Source organism: Salvelinus fontinalis, chromosome 1, assembly GCF_029448725.1.
Source record: "Salvelinus fontinalis isolate EN_2023a chromosome 1, ASM2944872v1, whole genome shotgun sequence".
Lineage (NCBI taxonomy): Eukaryota > Metazoa > Chordata > Actinopteri > Salmoniformes > Salmonidae > Salvelinus > Salvelinus fontinalis.
In genome coordinates, this window is record NC_074665.1 from 59,723,356 (window position 1) to 59,746,111 (window position 22,756).

Here is a 22,756-nt window from a genome sequence, read left to right on the forward strand (position 1 = left end):
ACTCGAGGACATTCAGAGACTTGTCCCGAAGCCACTCCTGCGTTGTCTTGGCTGTGTGCTTAGGGTCGTTGTCCTGTTGGAAGGTGAACCTTCATCCCAGTCTGAAGTCCTGAGTAATTTGCTCCGTTCATCTTTCCCTCGATCCTGACTATTCTTTCAGTCCCTGCCGCTGAAAAACATCCCCACAGCATGATGCTGCCACCACCATGATGCTGCCACCACCATGCTTCACTGTAGGTATGTTTCACTATTTCTTCCAGATGTGATGCATTCATGCCAAAGAGTTCAATGTTGGTTTCTCAGACCAGAGATTCTTGTTTCTCATGGTCTGAGAGTCTTTAGGTGCCTTTTGAAAAACTCCAAGTGGGCTGTCGTGCCTTTTACTGAGAAGTCGCTTCCGTCTGGCCACTCTACCATAAAGGCCTGATCGGTGGAGTGCTGCAGTGATGGTTGTCCTTCTGGAAGTTTCTCCCATCTCCCCAGAGGAACTCTGGAGCTCTGTCAGAGTGACCATCGGGTTCTTGGTCACCTCCCTGACCAAGGCCCTTCTCCCGCTCCAATACTCTGTTTGGCCGGGCGGTCAGCTCTAGGAAGAGTCTCTGTGGTCCAAACTTCTTCCATTTAAGAATGATGGAGGCCACTGTGTTCTTGGGTACCTTCAATGCTGCAGAAATGATTTTGTACCCTTCCCCAGATCTGTGCCTTGACACAATCCAGCTCTACGGACAATTCCTTCAACCTAATGGCATGGTTTCGAGTCTCATAGCAAAGGGTTATGTAAATAAGCTATTTCTGTTTGTTAGTTGTAATACATTTGCAAAAATGTCTAAAAACCTGTTTTCGCTTTGTCATTATGGGGTATTGTGTGTAGATTGCTGCGGATTTTGTTTTTTATTTAATCCATTTTAGAATAAGGCTGTTATGTAACAAAATTGGAAAAAAATCAAGGGGTCTGAATACTTTCCCAAAAGCGCTGTAAAATCCAATTAAACACTTCACTGTCCCGGATGTTAAATGATTGAGTTTAGCCAGCGGAAGCAGAGGTTAGGGAATTAGAGATATATATGGAGAGAGAGAGAGAGAGAAGGGAGAGGGATAACTAGAGGGTCAGTGGGTTCACATCCTAGCTGAGGAACACAAATTTTAAACTCTACGCTGACATCTGTCGAATCCCCAGCATTAGAACTAGCCTGCATGCTAAGCTATAAGCTAAGCTATTAGCTACCGAGCTATAGGCTAACTGAGCCAATTAACCAGTTAGCTATGGTAAAGAGATAAGACTGAGCCAATCTCTCCCCATGCAGTCACAGTTAATGGGATGAATCCTGTAGGATAACCCATCACACATCTGCAACACACACAGACACAGACACAGACAATCACATACTGTAGCCTAGGGGTCAGCAACAGGCGGCCCACAGACCACAACTGGCCCGCAAGTGATTTATTTTGGCCTCCTAAGTTTTTGGTAATAAATAAATAAATAAATATTTCATGTCTGGTTGAAGCATTCCCACAAATAAAAAAAAGGCGTGTGTAACGGCTGTCCTCCTCCTCTTCAGACGAAGAGGAGGAGTAGGGATTGGACCAAAGTGCAGCGTGATATTTGGACATAATGAAGTTTATTAAAGTACAGACGAAAACCGAAAACACTTCAACAAACTACAAATTAAGAAAACGAACGATGTAGACAGACCTGAACATGGAACTTACATAAAGACACGAAGAACTCACGAACAGGAACAGACTACATCAAACGAACGAACAAACCGAAACAGTCCCGTGTGGTGCAACATACACAGACACAGAAGACAACCACCCACAAACAAACAGTGTGAACAGCCTACCTTTATATGGTTCTCAATCAGAGGAAAATGTCAAACACCTGTCCCTGATTGAGAACCATATAAGGCTAATTACAACCGACCTAAACATAGAAACACATACAACATAGAATTACAACATAGAATGCCCACCCCAACTCACGTCCTGACCAACTAAACACATACAAAAATAACAGAAAACAGGTCAGGAACGTGACAGTGTGATCCAGTCTCAACGTAATCAAGGTATGAAATTATTGGTATTTTCAAATACACAATTTTTTGGGGGGCTCAGTTGTGGTCAATTTGCAGTGCTTAAAATTATTATTATTATGTTACGGCCCCCGACCAGCTGCTCCTATAAAAATCGGTCCACTGCTGAATCTAGTTACCTACTCCTGCTGTAACACATCCAATAGTGATCGACATTCAAGGATCGCTATGTGGCGCAATCTCTCTCTCTCTCTCTCTCTCTCTCTCTCTCTCTCTCTCTCTCTCTCTCTCTCTCTCTCTCTCTCTCTCTCTCTCTCTCTCTCTCTCTCTCTCTCTCTCTCTCTCAATAAGAAAATTGTGTTCTATTCTCTGAGGCTTCCTTTCATCTATTTCCCCTATCTTCCTTACTCCTCCTCCCCCTCTTTCCCTGCCTACTGAAGGCATATCTGTGTATCTCTGCCAACTCCTCACCCTCGACTTCATCAATGAGTCACATCTCTATTACAGCTGCTCAGTGTTGATAAAGGATGGTCGTTAAAGTAATTCCGGGTAATAATTTCTCTCTGACTGGCAGCGAAGAGCACATATGCTGCTGTGTCATTGAGATAGGCCTGGGGAGGTTCTCTGCAGTCAGTCACAGTCTCGGTGTTCTTGTCACAACTCAGCAGTCTCTCTTCTCTTTAGTGGTGATAGCCAAACAAATGAATCATCTAGCACCATATTAGCTTGTGGTGGGGCTGTCACTCACAGGTCACAGAGAGTGCAGACACAGAGACACACACACTTATGACACACCCATCTGCACAGCCACAGAGGCACACAGTCACACCCATCATCCAAAGTCCCAAAAGAGATGGGCAGATTCATGAAAGGAAATAATGACAGAGTTGTCAGGGGAGTTATTAACTGACTGTCAGGACATTTATCTGAGACTGATACGGGGGAAGAAGTGAACCCTGTGGTCAACGGCCACACATACACACACGCACATCCCACATGAAAAAATACTATAGTATATATATTATGGTTAAATACTATGGCATTCACTGTATGTTTTTGCAGACACTACTGTATTATTTACTGTAGAGTTTTTGCTGTCTGTTGTATACTCTATTATTTACTGTAGTATTCCACAGTATACTACAAAATCCTATAGCAAGTACTACTCATGATCGAGGTATACTACAGTAGGTAGTATAATATTCTACAGTATACTACAGTTCAAAATGATATAGTAAGTACTGTAGTCTTCTGTAGTAAACTGTATTTTTTAATGTGCGATTCTACACAGCTTTGCTGCCCCACAGGTATGGAGAAGCCACCAACCCACAAACTGGCGAGAATTTCACAACCAATCTCCATCAACACCCTGGACCAAGTCACAGTGGGAAGCCAATGATTTCTCTTAAACTAACTTGTGAGGAGGCTAGCTCTGCAAATGCTACGCTGCCTGACACACTCTCCCTCTCTACTGGCTTCAGAGCAAATATAATCAGAGGGGCTGCAGGGCGAAAGAAAGAAAAAAAATATATATATATATAAAGAGAGAGGGGAGGTAAGGGAAGATTAATATTTCATGACTGTATGTGCATTTTAAACACAGCAGAGAGAGAGAGAGAGAGAGAGAGAGAGAGAGAGAGAGAGAGAGAGAGAGAGAGAGAGAGAGAGAGAGAGAGAGAGAGAGAGAGAGAGAGAGAGAGAGAGAGAGAGAGAGAGAGAGAGAGAGAGAGAGAGAGAGAGAGAGAGAGAGAGAGAGAGAGAGAGAGAGGGTGAGAGAGAGAGAGAGAAGCACACACGCACAGACCGCTTTTAGAGGAAACAAAAGGAGCTTAAATACCTGGGGTGTGTGATCGGTTAGTGTCTAGTCGATCCAGGAGGCTCACACACACACACACACACACACACACACACACACACACACACACACACACACACACACACACACACACACACACACACACACACACACACACACACACACACACACACACACACACACACACACACACACACACACACACACACACAAACACACACACACACACACACACACAAACGCACGCACGCACACACACTCCCGCTGTCAAAACGTCAACACAGCCTAATCCCAGATAAGAGAGCGGAGGCAGGGCTTGTCATTAATTGAGCCAGAGCGGGAACAATTGGACGACACAGTAGATAACTAGCGCACAAACACACACACACACACACACACACAGTGATACTCATGCTGTAACTTTCAACACACTCATACACACACACACACACAGAAACAAAACAACACACACAAAACACATTCACACCTCGACAAAAATCCAAAGTGCTTCAGTGGCCACTATTACACTGAGCTTATAGTCACACACTCACAGAGGTTTCAAGGCTAGTTGCCACGTCCTCTTTAGAAATCAAACTGTTCACACATAGACACTGACAAGCACACATAAGGTAATAAGGCAACAACGCTATGCTCTGACAAGATGGCATCTCTAATCAACAGAGGCCTTGGGATGCCTTGGAGTGGGACTGCAGTGCTCCAGATTTCCACCAGTTGGTGTTTACATTGAAAATCAATCTTCTGAGGAGATGCTGCAGCATGCTAGTCCGTTGCAAGAAAGGATTGCACGCACGCACACACTGTGGCAGCCGGCAGGGAGAGGTGAGAGGAGTGGTGATTGAGGGGAGATATCTGTCAGTCCATTTACCCCACCTCCGGGCCTTATATGGACTTCCTGCCCCAATGAGGCAAGACTGTAACTCGTTAAACCAGGTAGTGTTTGGGGATAAAAGGGGGAAGCAGCCTGCACAGCAGGGCAGAGTAGGAGAGAACCAAGAGCATTATGAATATTGGGAGAAGAGAGATAACCATCTGTGAGAGAACCATTACCATCTGTGAGATAACATGTTGTGACCTGGACTGTTGGACTAACACCCTTGTGTACTGGACCGGATTGGCTGAGGACCCGAGTGTGAGGCTTACCCCTGGAAAACGGAACGGGCAAAGAGAACGGCTTGTGGACTGTGAGGTGATTGGTGAATTCCTCCTTCTTTCCCTGTGTACGAAAATCCCAAATAAACTTCCCCTTTGCATTCTATTTGTGCTACTGGTGCCTGTTCTGTTATTGCACTTGGTGACGTGGAAACTCCACACCCTTGATCTTGCTACAGCACGCACACACACATACACACACTCGCACGGCGGTCAAAGCATTCAACTCACCGGCGCTGACAGTGATGGCCTCGATGAACTGGTCTCTCCAGCTGTTAGTCCCCACCAGCAGGGCCAGGTTAGTCTTCTTAATCAGCTTGTCCACAGTGTTCTGCACAGGGAACACCAAACACATGGAGTTCAGGAAGAACATATTGGGGAAATGCATATAGGAAAGCAAGGGCATCTAGTCCACAAATTCATATAGGACACATGACTATTTCTGTCTATAAAATATATGTACCTGTCTGTAGTAAGCATGTATTTAGAATAAACAACGAGGGTAAAGGTTGGGTAGAGAGCTTGGGTGTTGTAAGTACTGCCTCGGCCATGTAATGTAACTGCTATAGTAGCCAACAACCAGTTCTCGGGAGCTAGTTAATGATGCTTTCCACATACTATGATAATATAGGCCAGGAGGATAGAGAGCGGAGGTTCAGTCTGTTACTGGGCCTTTAGCTGCAATCCTCTCTTTGATAAAGGCTGCTTCCCAGAGGACAGGTGCAGGCGCTCCTAGAGTACACTCAGGAAATCAATCCTCATCACAGCCTGTATAGATTCCAAAAGAGGAAAAACTGGATTTCTCTCCCTACAGAAGGAAACAACTCCTCCTCGATCCATCCCTTCCACCACCCTTCCTTCACTCCTGGGACGACAGCTGGATAGTACCCCCCTTCTCCTTTGTCCATCCCCTTCTGTCTTCCCTCACCATCGGAAGGAAAATCCGATATTCCCTTCTCTGGAAGGAAACTTCAATGGTAATTGCATTGACTGAAGCTTTGGAAAGTAAATGGTGGGATGGTTTAAACTCAGGTTTATACAGGAATGGACAACTACACTATTCTCTCCAGCTCTGCTAAGGTCTCAGATATAACATATTGATATTTGGAGAAATAGACGGACAGCTTCATCTACTGTCCAATTCCTAGCAAGGTGTGTTGGATTGAAGTTGTGCAAAGAAGAGGAAGAGAGAGAAATCTACTGTCTGCAAATCACCTACTTCCTCAGTCCTATCTGTTAGCCCCAGGCAAGGGATTCTGGGTCTTGGTTGACGTTAATCTTAAAGCGGAAAAGTTGCAGACTACCGTCTGAAAGTTGAAGCTCTTTTGAAGCAGCCACTCGCTTTGACTCTGAGGTTAGACACAATTAAACTCTCCAGCCCCCCCCCAGGATACATAGTCCTTCAGCTAGCTATAGGATCCATAGGCCCCCTCCCTCCCATAGCCTCCCACCCAACCTCACAGTGAGAGCCACTCCAGTAAGAACAGGAGACGATCCGTCAAGTGCTCACAAGCATCCACCCATCAGTCTGAAGAGTTTGTGTGGGAGAAAAAAAGCATTTGCGTGTGCGGACACACACACACACACACACACACACACACACACACACACACACACACACACACACACACACACACACACACACACACACACACACACACACACACACACACACACACACACACACACACACACCCAGACCTTAATATTCATGATAATCACATCTGTGTTTGTCTGAAGAGTGTGTGTGAGTGAAAGAGGAGAGCATGCACATACACACTTATATCACTCCATGATTACTACATATGCGTGTATGTCTATCTGAGGAGGCTCTGAGGAGTGCATTACGTGAGAGAAAGGAAATGGAATATGTGTAACACACGAGCACATACCTTAAACTCATAGGATTCCTCGATGATGATTTCAAGTTTGACGTGATCCCCAAGCGTGGGTCGACCCATATCAGCGATGCGTTGCTCCTCATCATCCACTCCTGTTAGCGGCACCACCTCTTCCACCTCCTTCTCAGCCACCTCTGTAGCTGAGAGACAGAAGACGGTGGATTGTGACTGACGCCCATGACAACTGACATGTTGTGTAGTAATATTGTGGAAGCCATCGACATGAAAGTGGTACATTTAAGCAGTAAGGCACGCGGGGGTGTGGTATATGGCCAATATTCCACGGATAAGGGCTCTTCTTAAGTACGACACAACGAGGAGTGCCTGGATGAAGCCATTAGCTGTGGTATATTGGCCATATACCACAAACCTCCGAGGTGACTTATTGCTATTATAAACTGGTTACAAATGGTATAGTCTTATATACCACGGCTTTCAGCCAATCAGTATTCAGGGCTGGAACCACCCAGTTTATAATGCGGTGTAAAATATGCTTTCTTGTTTTTCCTCACCTATTTACTTACATAACCCTCATTTAGCCAAATGGTGAGCAAAACTCTCTTTGACAGACAGACTAAATGGTTGTTTCAAGAAAAACAACATGATTGTAACCCTTACAGCTCCCACCCCCCAGAATATGAATAGGTCATCCACTCCCCCCTCCCTCCCCCATCGCCCACCACCTCCAAGCCATCATATTCATCACAGAGAGAGGCAGCCGAGGTGTGCTTCCAACTTCCCAGCAAGGGAAATGAGAATACGATGGGAATGGGCCCTGCAGTCTCTCACTGATAGATGGGCTCATTCCGCTGGGTCAGAGTGGTGCTGGGAGTAGGGTAGGATGGAGGGAGAGAAGAGGAAGAGGCTTATGATGATTGCTGAGGTGATGGGGTAGCAGGGAGGGATAACAGCAGGGGGGATGGGGCAGGTTAACGTCAATGGGTTCATGCTGGGTTGACACAAATGATCCAGACCTGCCACACAACGAAGGTACATAACACATAGAACCAATAAAGCTATGCAATCATCCATGCATATATCTTTGACCAGACCTGGCTGCTTGACTTGAAAGAACAACAACATACTGTGCTATTCTCAGCTCCCGCTGGAGGCTGCTATTTATGATGGGGTGTCATTAAGGCTTTGAGGGAAACTATTTCTTATTGTTAGTAGAAGGATTGAATCCATCAATGAGTTGCCTTCATTTGTAGTTTTTTCTTCATCCTGGTAAATGTGCATGCATCTCTGTCACAGTGGAAGGATCTCAGTAGAGGTCTCACTCAGCATGGAGCAGCTAGGTCGTGTCAGTGGGTAACAAATGTCCTCCTCACTGACCTCTAACCAGTGTGGAACACACTGCCTACTAGTGTCAGCCTCAGCCCCGCCACCCTCAAACTGATCAGAGGTCAGTGAAGAACAAGGAGAGTGCATCTCAGCTACATGTATGGTAAATCTGCAGGGCTTAATTGAAAAGAGACCCTGGTCTTGTCACGACTCCCAATGAAGGTGGCTCCCCTGCCTGTTCGGGAAGCGCTCGGCGGTCGTCGTCGCCGGTCTACTAGCCGCCACCTATCCCTTTTTCCTTTTCATTTCATTTTGTCTTATTGGTTGCACCTGTTCCCTGTTTCGTTTCTTGATTTATGTCTGTTAGGTCCGCCTAGGTTTGTGTGGGTTTGTTACTCTGTTGGTTGTGGATGTGTTTTCGTGTTTGTTTTCTCCGGACTGTTTGGTCCTGTGTTTGGGCTGGTCTGTTTTATGCGCCCTGTATTTTGGCGTGACCGTTTTGTGCCGGAGTTTAAATTACGATTTACCAAACCCTCTGCTCTCTGCGCCTGACTCCAACCCACCACTCCTAGTAAACTCTGACAGGTCTCAATAGGACTCCCTGCCTAAATAAAGAAGAAGTGGATTCTACAGTGGACAACTGCACCACATTGCCAATAGTGCAGAAATCCTAATGGCATACATTTATTACTCATATTTTATGGCTCTTCAAATCCACAGGAATGCATTTGGAAGTAACTATTAAATAGAATTGAAAACTTAACCAACTATGACAACTTAAAAACGTTCAAAATGCCATGTTGGATGACTGTACAGTACACCCACAGTGTACACCCATCATTAAAGGCCCAATGCAGCCATTTTTATCTCAATAATAAATCATTTCTGGGTAATAATTAAGTTACTTACTGTGATTGTTTTAAATAAAAAGTTTATAAAAAAGGATCCTTAGCAACAGCAATTTCTAAAGCAAAAATTTGGTAGTGGTCTGAGTGAGGAGGGAAAAACAGAAAACAAGCTGTTAAAGGAAAACTCCACCCAAGAACTATCTTGTGGTATTTGATTCATTGGTCCATTGTTGACATAATCCCAAAATGTTTTGATTGTCAGCACTCAAGTTTTCAAGATATGTAACTTTCAAATTACTGAAATTATCCCTGTATGGTGCATTTTGCAGTTACATATCTGCATCATACGGGATGATTTCTGTACTTTGAAAGTTACATATCTTGAAAACTTGAGTGCTGACAATTTTGCAGAGGTAGATGGAGGGATTCTCACTGGTATCTAGGTAGTTAGCTACGATGTTACTGTGACAACTTGAATGCCTGTGCAGCTGGTTGAGCCGTACAATACAATAACACTCTGCTGCTGTGATGGTCTGTTCATAGATAGTAGTGGAGGGAGGGGAGAATTAGGACAGAAAACCACCACAGGCTTACAGAATCAAGATCCAAGAGCATTTTCTATGGACATTCTAACAGCAAAGCCATTGTTGTGTCAATGTTTTCCCCCTATATTCATTTAGCAGGGATAACAATGATATATACTGTACAAAAATATAAATGCAAATGCAACAATTGAATTGATTTTCCTGAGTTACAGTTCATATGAGGAAATCAGTCAATTGAAACAAATTCATTAGGCCCTAATCTATGGATTTCACCTGACTGGAAATACAGATCTGTTGGTAAAAAAGAAATGGGCCTCAGGATCTCGTCACGGTATTTTTGTGCATTCAAATTGCCATCGATAAAATGCAAACATGTTCATTGTCCGTAGCTGATGTCTGCTCATACCATAATCCCACCGCCACCATGGGGCGCTCTGTTCACAAAGTTGACATCAGCAAACCACTCGCCCACACGACGCCATACACGTGGTCTGTGGTTTTGAGGCTGGTTCGACGTACTGCCAAATTCTCTACAACGACGTTGGAGGCGGCTTATGGTAAAGAAGTTAACATTCAATTCTCTGGCAACAGCTCTGGTGGACATTCCTGCAGTCAGCATGCCAATTGCACGCCCCTTCATTGGTGGCATTGTTGTGTGACAAAACAAGACATTTTAGAGTGGCCTTTTATTGTCCCCAGTACAAGGCACCTGTTTAATGATCATGCTGTTTAATTAGCCTCTTGATATGTCACACCTGTCAGATGGATGGATTTACTTGGCAAAGGATAAAATACTCACTAACAGGAATGTAAACTAATTTGTGCACAAAATTTGAGAGAAATAAGCTATTTGTGCATATGGAACATTTCTGGGATATTTTACATGGTGTGTTTATATTTTTGTTCAGTGTATACATACACTTAACAAATATTTCTACCGAGACGCGCTTTTAAAGGGATAGTGTGAGATGTTGTCAATTAAGCCTGTTTTCTACTTGCCCAGAGTCAGATCAACTCTTGGATACCCTTTTATGTATCTGTGTGTCAACTAGCATTAGCCCAATGACAGGAAGTGTATGGGAACAGCTAGCATTATAGCTGTTCCCATAGACGTCCAGTTGTTATGCTAACGCTAGATAGCAATAGCTCGGAAAACTACATTCAACTTCCTTTAAGAATTCTCCCTAAGGTGCTGTGGCAAGCATCAGTTATATTTCAGATGGTGGCAACATCACATTTTATGTGCATTTTGGAGTAGAATGTCCTTTTAAAAAGGCACCAGAAATTACATTCTCACAGTTCTACAAAACAATATCTCCCCCACACACCCACTACCTTTGCCACCGCTGCTGAAGAAAATCCTAGGGGAACAGTGCAGTGTTCTACAGCATTCTACATGTGCTCTGTGAGGCTGGAAGGATATTCTGTCACTACATTATACAACTTGTCAAGTTGTGAGAGGAAGATGTTATGTCATACCATGACCTAGTTGTCACCTCCCTGAACCCATAGGCCCATGATGACATCACTATAAGCTGACATGACTTTGTAGTGAAAGGATATGGGCCTACTGTGACTTGACCTACTAAACTGTGTGAATTCAAATCCAAAATGAAGAATATAAAACAGACAATGTCTTGGAGACTGGGTATGGATATTGGAACAATGTTTGGAGAAAAATCCTGCTATTATCTAATACAAACTACACAGGGTTCTATTGGCTCTATGCTCTCTTTCTCTCTTCCTCTTCCCTCACTCCCCTCTCCAAACCTCTGGCCTACTCTCCATCTCTCTCTTCCTCTTGCCTCACTCCCTCCAAACCTCTTTCTCTTCCTCTTTCTCTTTCTCTTCCTCTTCCCTCACTCCCTCTCTTCAAACCTCTTCCCCCCCCCCTCCCTCCCTCCCTCCCTCCCTCTCATTCTCTCCAACTCTCTGGGGCGTGTGGCAGTAATTCAGAACCACCGCTGTCCCACGGTCTAGTGCAGTGATCTGATTTGGTGCGATGGGAACCATTCAGAATGCCATTTCCAGTTCGCAGCCCGGCAGTGCATTGTGGGTTAACATCAGCTCCAAAGCCATTGGTTCCCCTCCGTCGCACCACCATTCAAACCCAGTCACACTGGCGCAAGCAGAGGAGGGCAGAGGTAGAGGGGCCAAATCAGGACCAAAAGACTATGGAGGAGGATATTTTAGCTACTTTTCCCATTACTCATAAGGGTGCTTTAGTATGGCTCGGTGACCACCAAATGTGTACTGTATATGCTGCTGTCTTGACTATGTACCAGATGAACAATGAGATTATTAATCTCACAGCGACAACCTGGATAAATAAATATGCTTTCAAAATGTGTGAAATTAACCGGTGCAGCTCAACATAGCCTATTACTGACTGAGTGGGCTGAAAACGCTACAAAATGGTGTCCAAGGCCAGATCACGCCAGCTGAACAGCATGTAAGCCTTAATTACCATGAGAGTGTGGTGTTAACTGTGTCTAATGAGTGACTTAATGAACTCAATTAAAGAAGATGTGAGTCTCAGGTGTAATTACTACAGCCGCAGTAACCTTGTTATCCATCCCCTTCCTCAGAGTGGCGGCTACCGCAACGTGCCACCGCAGAATACATCTGACTGACACTGGAGGGAAGGAGGTCTGGAACGCTGTGTTTTTCTATATCACTGTGGCTCTCAATCATCCATTCGACATGCTGGGAGAGATGTTTGGTTAAGCCTCCTGTGTGTTTCTCTCTCTCCCTGTTTTTTAAAAATCTGCCCTCTTCCTATCTTCGTTTCTCTCCCTCTGTGTGTTTCTCTGTTGTGTTAGTCTCAGTGTGTGTTCATTGTGTTTCCATCGATGCTTCTCCAACGTCTGTGGTTGAGTGGAGTTCAAACGTGCACATTCGCCTTTTTGGGGAAAAGCTATTCTCTCTCTTCTTTTTCTTCGGGAGGAAGAATGCAGAAGGCTTAATGCGAGCTGACGGCTGTGGGCCATCGCGAGGTTGCCATGCTTTGATAATCTGGTTTCAGAGGAGAACAGAGAACATCTAAACAGAGTGAGGGGAAGATGAGCGTAGCTAGAGAGGGGTGTAACAAGATCCCCTACCACTCCAGTCCAATCCATCCCCCACCTCTGTCTTTAGATGAGCTAGGGAGTGTGTGTGTGTGTGTGCGTATGTGTGTTTGTGTGCCTGCATTTGTGTGCCTGCATTTGTGTGTATGTCTAGAACCACCCAGTCTGGAGAATGCTCTCAATTGGTTCTGTTTAGACTGAGCTATGCAATTTGTTTAGCTTTTTAAAGTAGAGCTTTTCCACAAGAGTAAAGCACAGCCCACCCTGTCATCCAGAGTCAGACTGTATCCACTGAAGCCTATCTGTCTGCAGGGATGAGGCCTAGTGAAAACAATGGAACTCTATCCTACTTCAAAGGACACTAACAGTTAAGAGGCAGTCTAAACAGCATCTGTGTCTCATGTCTTGGGCCATCTTGAGCATGTGGACGATTTGAATCTTTAAAGCTGAATAGCATCTGTATTATATTAAGAATAATTGAATACAAATGTGCATGTTGTAGAGTTTAAAAATGATATTAATAATCCAGTACTGATAATCTCCCAAACTATGGAGGACAGAGTATCATTACTATCCTGTGGAGAGCCAATAGTGTTCTCGTTAACTTTTTTCAGAGAGGGTTTGTACAGTAGCTCACTCCAGAAATACAGTAGCAGGTGTGAAATTGCTGCAAAGATGTTGTGCAGGGGCAGAATCATTATTACACTGGGTTGTTTCAGTATTTCATTCTTAAAATCCTTTTCTGCAGTCAAATGACCAAATCGCCCTATATTGGCCCCATGGGTGGAATGTTATTCATATTTTTCATCATTTTATAATTAAGAAAATAAAATAAAAATGTATGTACAGTGCCTTCGGAAAGTGTGCAGACCCCTTGACTTTTTCCACATACAGCCTAAAATGTATTTATTTAAAAAAAATCCTCAGCAATCTAGACACAATACCCCATAATGACAATTTGAAAACAGGATTTTAAACTTTTGCAAATGTATATAAAAAAAAAAACGTATTTACATAAGTATTCAGACCCTTTGCTATGAGACTAGAAATTGAGGATCATGTGCATCCTGTTTCCATTGATCATCCTTGAGATGTTTCTACAACTTGATTGGAGTCCATCTGTTTTAAATTCAATTGAATAGACATGATTTGGAAAGGCACACACCTGTCTATATAAGGTCCCACAGTTGACCGTGTGTGTCAGAGCAAAAACCAAGCCATGGGGTCGAAGAAATTGTCCGTAGAGCTCCGAGACAGGATTGTGTCGAGTCACAGATCTGGGGAAGGGTACCGAAAAATGTCTGCAGCATTGAAGGTCCCCAAGAACACAGTGGCCTCCATCATTCTTAAATGGAAGAAGATTGGAACCAACAAGTCTCTTCCTAGAGCTGGTCGCCCTGTCAAACTTAGCAATCGGGGGAGAAGGGCCTTGGTCAGGGAGGTGAACAAGAACCTGATGGTCACTCTGACAGTTCACTCTAGAGTCACTCTAGAGTTCCTCTGTGGAGATGGGAGAATCTTCCAGAAGGACAACCATCTCTGCAGCACTCCACCAATCTGGCCTTTATGGTAGAGTGGCCAGATGGAAGCCACTCCTCAGTAAAAGGCACATGATAGCCCGCTTGGAGTTTGCAAAAAGCACCTAAAGGACTCTGACCATGAGAAACAAGATTCTCTGGTCTGCTGAAACCATGATGGAACTCTTTGCCCTGAATGCCAAGCATCACGTCTGGAGGAAACCTGGCGAAGTTGGTGGCAGCATCATGCTGTGGGGATGTTTTTCAGCGGCAGGGACTGGAAGACTAGTCAGGATCGAGGCAAAGATGAACGGAGCAAAGTACAGAGAGAACCTTGATGAACACCTGCTCCAGAGTGATCAGGACCTCAGACTAGGGAGAAAGTTCACCTTCCAACCGACCCTAAGCACACAGCGAAAACAACGCAGGAGTGGCTTCGGGACAAGTCTCTGAATGTCCTTGAGGGGTCCAGCCAGAGCCCAGGTCTCTGGAGAGTCCTGAAAATAGCTGTGCAGCAACTCTCCCCGTCCAACCTGACAGAGCTTGACAGGATCTGCAGAGAAGAATAAGAGAAACTCTCCAAATACAGGTGTGCCAAGCTTGTAGCGTCATACACAAGAACACTTGATGCTGTAAACGTTGCCAAAGGTGCTTCAACAAAGTACAGAGTAAAGGGTCTGAATACTTATGTAAATGTGATATTTGCTGGTTTTTTTTAACAGTTTTTGCCTCGTCATTATGTCACGATCGTTATAAGGAGTGGACCAAGATGCAGCATGGTATGTTTCCATCCTTCTTATTTAGAAGAGAAACTCAGAGAAAAAACAATGAAGCGAAAAAATGAAAAGTGAAGCTCAAAGTAGTGCTCGCAGGCAACTATACCTCGACAAGATCCCACAAAGCACAATGGGGAAATGGCTGCCTAAATATGATCCCCAATCAGAGACAACAATAAACAGCTGCCTCTGATTGGGAACCATACCAGGCCAACATAGATCATTAATCACCTAGATAACCCACCCTAGTCATTGTCACGCCCCAACCCCATAGAGAATAAACAGCTCTCTATGGTCAGGGCGTGACAGTACCCCCTCCAAAGGTGCGGACTCCGACCGCAAAACCTGACTCAATAGGGGAGGGTCCGAGTGGGCATCTACCGTCGGGGGCGGCTCCGATGCGGGACAAAGTACCCACTTCGCTCGCATATACATCATCTTCCATGGCGGCTCTGGTGCGGGAATGGTCGCCGGAAGCTCCGGACCGTGGATCCTCGCAGGAGGAACCGGACCGTGGCTCGTCGCCGGAGGCACCGGACCGTGGATCGTTGCCGGAGGCTCCGGATCGTAGATCGTCGCCGGGGGCTCCGGACTGGGAACCCTCGCAGGAGGCTCTGGACTGGGAACCTCCACTGGAGGCTCTGGACTGCAAACTGTCACTGGAGGCTCTGGACCGCGACCGTCGCTGGAGGCTCTGGACTGCCGACCGTCGCCGAAGGCTCTGGACTGCCGACCGTCGCCGGAAGCTCTGGACTTGGAACTGTCGCCGGAACCTCTGGACTGGGAACTGTTGCAAGGAAGCTCTGGACTGGGGAGGCGCACTGGAGGCCTGATGCGTGGGGCCGGTACAGGTGGCACCGGGCTGGTGACACGCACCTCAGGGCGAGTGCGGGGAGGAGGCACAGGACGTACTGGACTGTGGAGACGCACTGGAGGTCTGGAGCGTAGAGCTGGCACAACGCGTCCTGGACAAATGACCACCTTCGCACGGCAAGTGCGGGAAGCTGGCACAGGACACACTGGGCTGTGAAGACGCACTGGGGATACAGCGCGTAGAAACGGCACAGGATATCCTGTACGGAGGAGGCGCACTGGAGACCAGGTGCGCTGAGCCGGCACAACCCGCCCTGGACAGATACCCACTTTAGCACGACAAGTGCGAGGAGTTTGCACAGAACGCACCGGGCTGTGAATCCGCACTGGAGACACAGTGCGTAACACTGCAAAACATGGTGCCTGACCGGTCACACGCTCCCCACGGTGAGTACCGTTGGCTCTGGTTCAAAACCTGGCTCCGCCAACCACCCCGTGTGCCACCCCCCTAATTTTTTTGGAGGCTGCCTCTCGGGCTTCCGTTGTGGCCGCGAACCCCGGTGTCGTCGTTGTTGTTCCCTCGCTGCCTCCGCCTGCTTCCATGGCAGGCTTCTGTCTCCTGCCATAATCTCGTCCCACGTCCAGGATGTCCTCCACTCCTGGCTTTCCTCCTGGGCACGCTGCTTGGTCTGTTGATGGTGGGATCTTCTGTCATGATCGTTATAAGGAGTGGACCAAGATGCAGCGTGGTATGTTGCCATCCTTTTTATTTAGAAGAGAAACTCAAAGAAAGAACAATGAAGCGAAAAAACGAAACGTGGAGCTCAAAGTAGTGCTCGCAGGCAACTATACCTAGACAAGATCCCACAAAGCACAATGGGGAAATGGCTACCTAAATATGATCCCCAATCAGAGACAACGATAAACAGCTGCCTCTGATTGGGGACCATACCAGGCCAACATAGATCATTAATCACCTAGATAACCCACCCTTGTCATTGTCACGCACCAACCACCATAGAGAATAAACAGCTCTCTATGGTCAGGGCGTGACACATTTCTGGGTATTTGGTCTAGATTGATGAGGGGGAAAAAAAAAAAAAATGTAGAACAAGGCTGTAACGTATCAAATTGTGTAAAAAGTCAAGGGGTCTGAATACTTTCCAAAGGCACTGTTTATAAAGTGTAATATTGGGATGCAAGCTCAAACTCTATATCTGACATATTACAGGTGTCTTCTGTTTGTAAGCCCATAACCATGTATGTGAGGTGTATACTTTTGTTTCAAAGTAAATTTGTTTAAGACTACCAAGAAACACTCTGTGTGACCCTGGTTTAGCACACAGTAAAATGTTTTAATAATGGCTATTGCTGCAGAGGCGAGGTGAATTTTAGTATAGTACATTAGTAATGCTAGTAATTGCCCTTAATGGCTACAGTTTTTTTGGGGGGGTGGGGGGTTATTTCCACCAAATCTTCAGTGGCTTGACTCCTTAAGAATATCAATCCTCCCAAACTATTATGTGAAGAACAAGCTAGTGGTGTGAGACTATTCCTGGAGGGATGAGTGCACTTGAAGGCTAGGGCAACTCTCTCGAAAACTCCATCTTCAGTCTAGCCAATTAACCATAGACATAAACATTTTCCATCCCTGTCTCTCTAATGTGCCGGCTATAATTAGTCTACTACTTTTACCAACATATTAAAAATCTCCCATACACAGGGTAAATGCATATTTACATTACCCATTTCATAAACATAGTTTAGTTTTAGTGTAATTAATGAACCCACACATTTTCAGTCTCATTAGCTCAGTACAGGCGACACATACCAGTGCATCGTGTGGCTCTTATAGATACCAGATTCAACGTCGTCTTTTTATAGAGACCTGCCGCTAGGGGAAGACAATTATGCTATTCAAGTCATTAGCCACAAGCCCTCCAGACACTTGTTTCAGACCACTGCTTTAAGACACACAAACATATTCACCACGAAGACACTCAGGAAACCAACACAAGGCACTTACATGCAATTGAGAACAGACGAGAAAAATAAATAAGAGCGGGGGGAGAGACAGGGCGGACGGGGCGGACGGGGCGGACAGGGGGGATGAAGATGATGAAGGCGGGGATCCAGACGACACAGAGGAGGATCGTATAAAGACCCCAGTCACATGCAGTTCTGCTACACCAGGCCAGGCTGCTGTCAGCATGGATCACTCACTCCGACATGAAGAGAGGCATGCTGGGAGCGATGCTGGGGCCTGGGGGTTCTTTGGAAGGCCACACTGTCTGTCTGTCTGCCTGTCTGCCTGCTTGTCTGTCTGTGTCTTAATGCCTGGCTATTGTGCGGCAAGTATAAAAGGTGAATCATATCAGACATGTTTCTGTTTGAGTGAACGTAGGTTACTTTTCATTAAAACATTTTTTACACCTAACTTCAGTTCTCTTTGGAATTGATTGTACATATTTGAAGTATTACAGTACCAAGCTCTAAGTATATCACATGAAGCGCTGCCAAATTTCTGTCTATAAAAGAAACCCCAATCTCCATAATGGACAAGGATTGAGAGAGCTAATTGCGAACAAACACTTTGCCAGCCTTCAATCTTGTTTTGGTTGTGTTTCCCTCTAAGGCAATCAAAGTTTCACATTAATTAGTGGCTGTGTTTGTCAGGGGAAGCGGAGGTACTCCAGGGACTGCAGCTGTTTGCCTTTCCACGTCCGCATGGAGCCATTGCTGTGTCAGTGGGCCTTAAAACAGTGTCTCTCCTCAGTCTCCCTACACGAGTGGAGGCTAGCGATTCTAACGGAGCTAGCTGTGTTAACGATGTTGGCGGGGCTCTGATAAAAGAGGAGGCACTAATTAGTCTTTGCTTGTTGGGCTGTCAGTAAGTCATCACCCATTCTTTCTGATCGCTCCCTCCAGAGGCCTGCTGGGGATTCGTGGACTACATCTGTGGCTGTGTGAGTGGAGACGCGCACACACACATGCGCACAGGCCCCAGTGGAGGCTGGTGAGATGAGCGAAAGGAGGATGGGCTCATTGTAATGGCTGGAATCGAATAAATTGATCGGTATCAAACACGTCACACAAATGGAAACCACATGTTTGACGCCGTTCCATGAATTTCATTCCAGCCATTAAAACAAGCCCACCCTCCTATAGCTCCTCCCACCAGCCTCCACTGACACACACACACACACACACACACACACACACACACACACACACACACACACACACACACACACACACACACACACGTGAGTACAAGGACACACACGCACATGCATACACATACATACACAGAGACACATGCACACACACACACATGCATGGACGCGCAAGCACACAGTCACAAACACACATACACACACACACATAAATTCAGACGAAAGCAGACACGCCTGCCAACCTAATAGACAGACATACAAATGTAGACACACACTAGCTGTTAGGAATGCAAACTGTATGCATCCCCACACTAACCAATCCTATGCACATACACACCAAACACACACACACACACACACACACACACACACACACACACACACACACACACACACACACACACACACACACACACACACACACACACACACACACACACACACACACACACACACACACACACTAACCCAAAGCAGTGAGAATGACAACAGTTTGCTTTTGCTGTGTTCTCATTCCAGGGGAGCATAACTCAAACATGTTGATCCAGCAGCACTCAGCTGGCCTGAACCGAGCAGTTCAGCGGTAGTTACAGTCTGCTCACATCAAATAGCTCCATCCATAACCGCGCTTGTTAAAGATAACGCTATAATAGAATAATTTGTCCACAGAATATACGGCCATTACTGTGGTCTGCCAGAGCCCTCCCCCTCGGACACATAATGGCCGCCCAGAGACACAGTCTCCTGTCTCCGGGACGATATCCCTCACACTGCTGTGCAGTCAGCCAACTATAACAAGACGTGGGAGGGAAACCAGGGGACAATAATCACCACATAAGAGAGGAGACTGGGTAGGGACACTGGTGGACTTAATCAGAAGGACAGAAGGGACATCAGGGGGACCAGTAGGTTGGTCATAAAACTCCCAGCAGCCACCAGCGTCTGCAACGGCACTAAAACACACAGCAAACAGATTAGCATCACTGCTTATGGCAGCATCTGTGTACTAATAGGTTGAATCCTATTCCTCCTGTTGTAAAATTAAGGCTTTTAAAGCTTCACGCCAGAGATAGGGAAGATTGAATTGCACACCTGTAATCGTATTTGCTCTGTGAAGATCTGGCATTTCTAGTCTGGTTGTAACTTTGATCTTCTTTTATGGTTGTTCTGGTTCTGGTTGTCCTGTAATAATGTTTCATTCAACCTAACCTCTTTGATCAGCATATAGTATCATACATCTTTATCATTAACATGGCGCTATTAATAAATAGATCCGGAGTGATAATAACAGGAACATTCTCCAGAAATTATGAAGAAACTGTTAGGGGTGGAAAATTCATTAGTGTTTCAGAGTTGAGATTAAAACTACGAAGGTTATTATGAGGTACTAACTGTGGTACAGGATAAACACAGTGGGACAGACACACACTCTTGGCCAGGAGTGGTGGGTGGTATAAACAATCTAATCTGTGCAATTATCTCCACTGTTTATTTCTGTCACTGCTGCTGATGCACATAAGATAATGCAACCTTGTGGGAAGGATATCCTGTAAGCTTATGTACTGACATGACATCATTAGAATGCCACATTTCCGTCGGGCATATTTTGGACACCCATTCCAGCGCACATACAGTACAAGTCCACTAATGCACTAACGCAGGGTTGGACGAGCATTGTCTTTGTAGGTAGGAATTCTTAAGGTCAGCGGACACAGGTAGTTGAGCAAAGTGAGAATCGCAGATAGCCAGGCGGGAGAGAGAGAGGTGAGGAAAGGTGTGAGTACACTGAGTCAAATAGAGACTTTGGAGGAGGAGATTAGAACAGAAAAGCGAAAGGAGAAAGTAACAAAGTAAAGGAGGAGAGGATAAAAGAGAAGAGGAGCCAAGTGAGCTCCAACTCCAGTGTGTTCAGTTTTCAGCACTCTCACACCTGTCCAGCCTCTCGTTCTCCAGTAGGGCGTCTGCAGCTCTAGGGTGAAGTAGCTGTGCTTATCATACTCCTCACGGTCAAGTATTTTAATGGCTATGGTCTTCCTGCAGGGACACAAGACAACAAGGCAGCGGGGTTGGAACCATGCATGTTAAACACACACACACACGCACGCACACACACACACGCACACACACAAACACTTGACCAGTCGTGGGAATGAGAGGTGGTGGTGACACAAGGTGGGCCACTGAACGTTCATTTCCGCCGAGGGCACACTGAGTGGCAGATGAGCACGCTGCGTGGTGTATGTATTTGTGTGTGTGTGTAATTGGAAGTCCTACTCTTTCCTGTGGTGATATGAATGCTCTCTACCTACAGTAGTATCCTCCTAGCCCTCTTGGTGCCTCCTGCTGGTGTGAATGTTCAGTGCAGGGCAATGCAGCGCCATGCAGTGGACGCCAAGCCCAGGGTCAGAGGTCAGAGGTCAGGGTAGGAGATTCTGAACCCCCCACCTGTAACCCCCAGGACTATCTCCCCCACCTTTACTGTCATTGGTCTCCATCAGGCGAGGCTCTCCCATCTCCACGTAGAATGTCTTGTTTTTCTCGTACTCCTCGTCGTCAATGATTCTGACCTTTATACATTTGCTAAAGGAAGAGAAGAAGAGAAGAAGAGAGAAGGAAGAGACAGTGAGGAAATGACAGGTCGGAGTATAAAAGGAGGAAACAGAGAGAGACAGAACAGAACACAGGCAGGCAGCAGGCAGCAGGCAACAGGCAGCAGGCAGCAGGCAGCAGGCAGCAGGTAGAGACAAACCACAGTGAGTTCTGAAAGACAGCATGTGGAGAAGAGGATGGGTAGAAATCTGAGATGATTTTGAATGTAAGTTTTGACCAATGATGGAAAAATCTCACTCCATCACAAACACATATCACCCTCAAACCAAGCAATCACATTCTGAAACCACTTCATCACTCTGCCAAATCTCTTATTACACTTGACGATGATAGCAACTATTTGGATTTCCGGCACACACACCCATCTGTTGAAGGGGTCTGTCAGGTATTGACTATTCATAAGTAGATCTGAGTGTGTTTAAGGTCCAGCCCAGAGTGGGGTCTGACAAACTGATCCTAGAACCACTAAGCTGGCACTCTGACTGGCCCAATGCATAATGACTCCTCATCACCCACGGCAACACTTTCAAAAAATTTAATTTCACCTTTATTTAACCAGGTAGGCCAGTTGAGAACAAGTTCTCATTTACAACTGCGACCTGGCCAAGATAAAGCAAAGCAGTTCGACAAAAACAACAACACAGAGTTACACATGGGATAAACATTCGTACAGTCAATAACATAATATAAATATATATATACAGTGTTTGCAAATGTAGCAAGATTAGGGATGTAAGGTAATTAATGGGCCATAGTGGCGAAATAATTACAATTTGGCATTAACACTGGAGTGATAGACGTGCAGATTATTATGTGCAAGTAGGGATACTGGGGTGCAAAAGAGCAAAAATATATAACAATATGGGGATGAGGTAGTTGGGTGGGCTATTTACAGATGGGCTGTGTACAGGTGCAGTGATCGGTAAGCTGCTCTGACAGCTGATGCTTAAAGTTAGTGAGGGAGATATAAGTCTCCAGCTTCAGTGATTTTTGCAATTCGTTCTAGTCAGTGGCAGCAGAGAACTGGGGGGAAAGGAGGCCAAAGGGGGTGTTGGCTTTGGGGATACTGTGGGATACTGTATGCAAAACACTTCCCCTCACAAGAGTTCACACTGTATATCGTTCCATAGATATGCTAACACCACGACCACACTACTCACAGGCCCATACTGTAACTTATGTCATGACAAGAGCAA

General features: G+C 45.6%; 1 protein-coding gene across 2 annotated transcripts in view; it reads right to left on the reverse strand.

Annotated features, from left to right (window-relative positions):
- LOC129858932 (sodium/calcium exchanger 1-like) overlaps positions 1-22,756 on the reverse strand; it is a 168,333-nt gene that overhangs the window by 18,723 nt on the left and 126,854 nt on the right. The window contains exons 3-5 of one of the 2 annotated variants that reach the window (XM_055928186.1): positions 20,881-20,984; positions 6,915-7,063; positions 5,254-5,353 (exon numbers count right to left, since the gene is read on the reverse strand). In XM_055928186.1, the coding sequence (XP_055784161.1) occupies positions 5,254-5,353; positions 6,915-7,063; positions 20,881-20,984 (353 nt within the window). Of the gene's footprint in view, positions 1-5,253; positions 5,354-6,914; positions 7,064-20,880; positions 20,985-21,423; positions 21,531-22,756 lie in introns of both variants that reach the window. The other variant, XM_055928177.1, reaches the window with a different exon arrangement.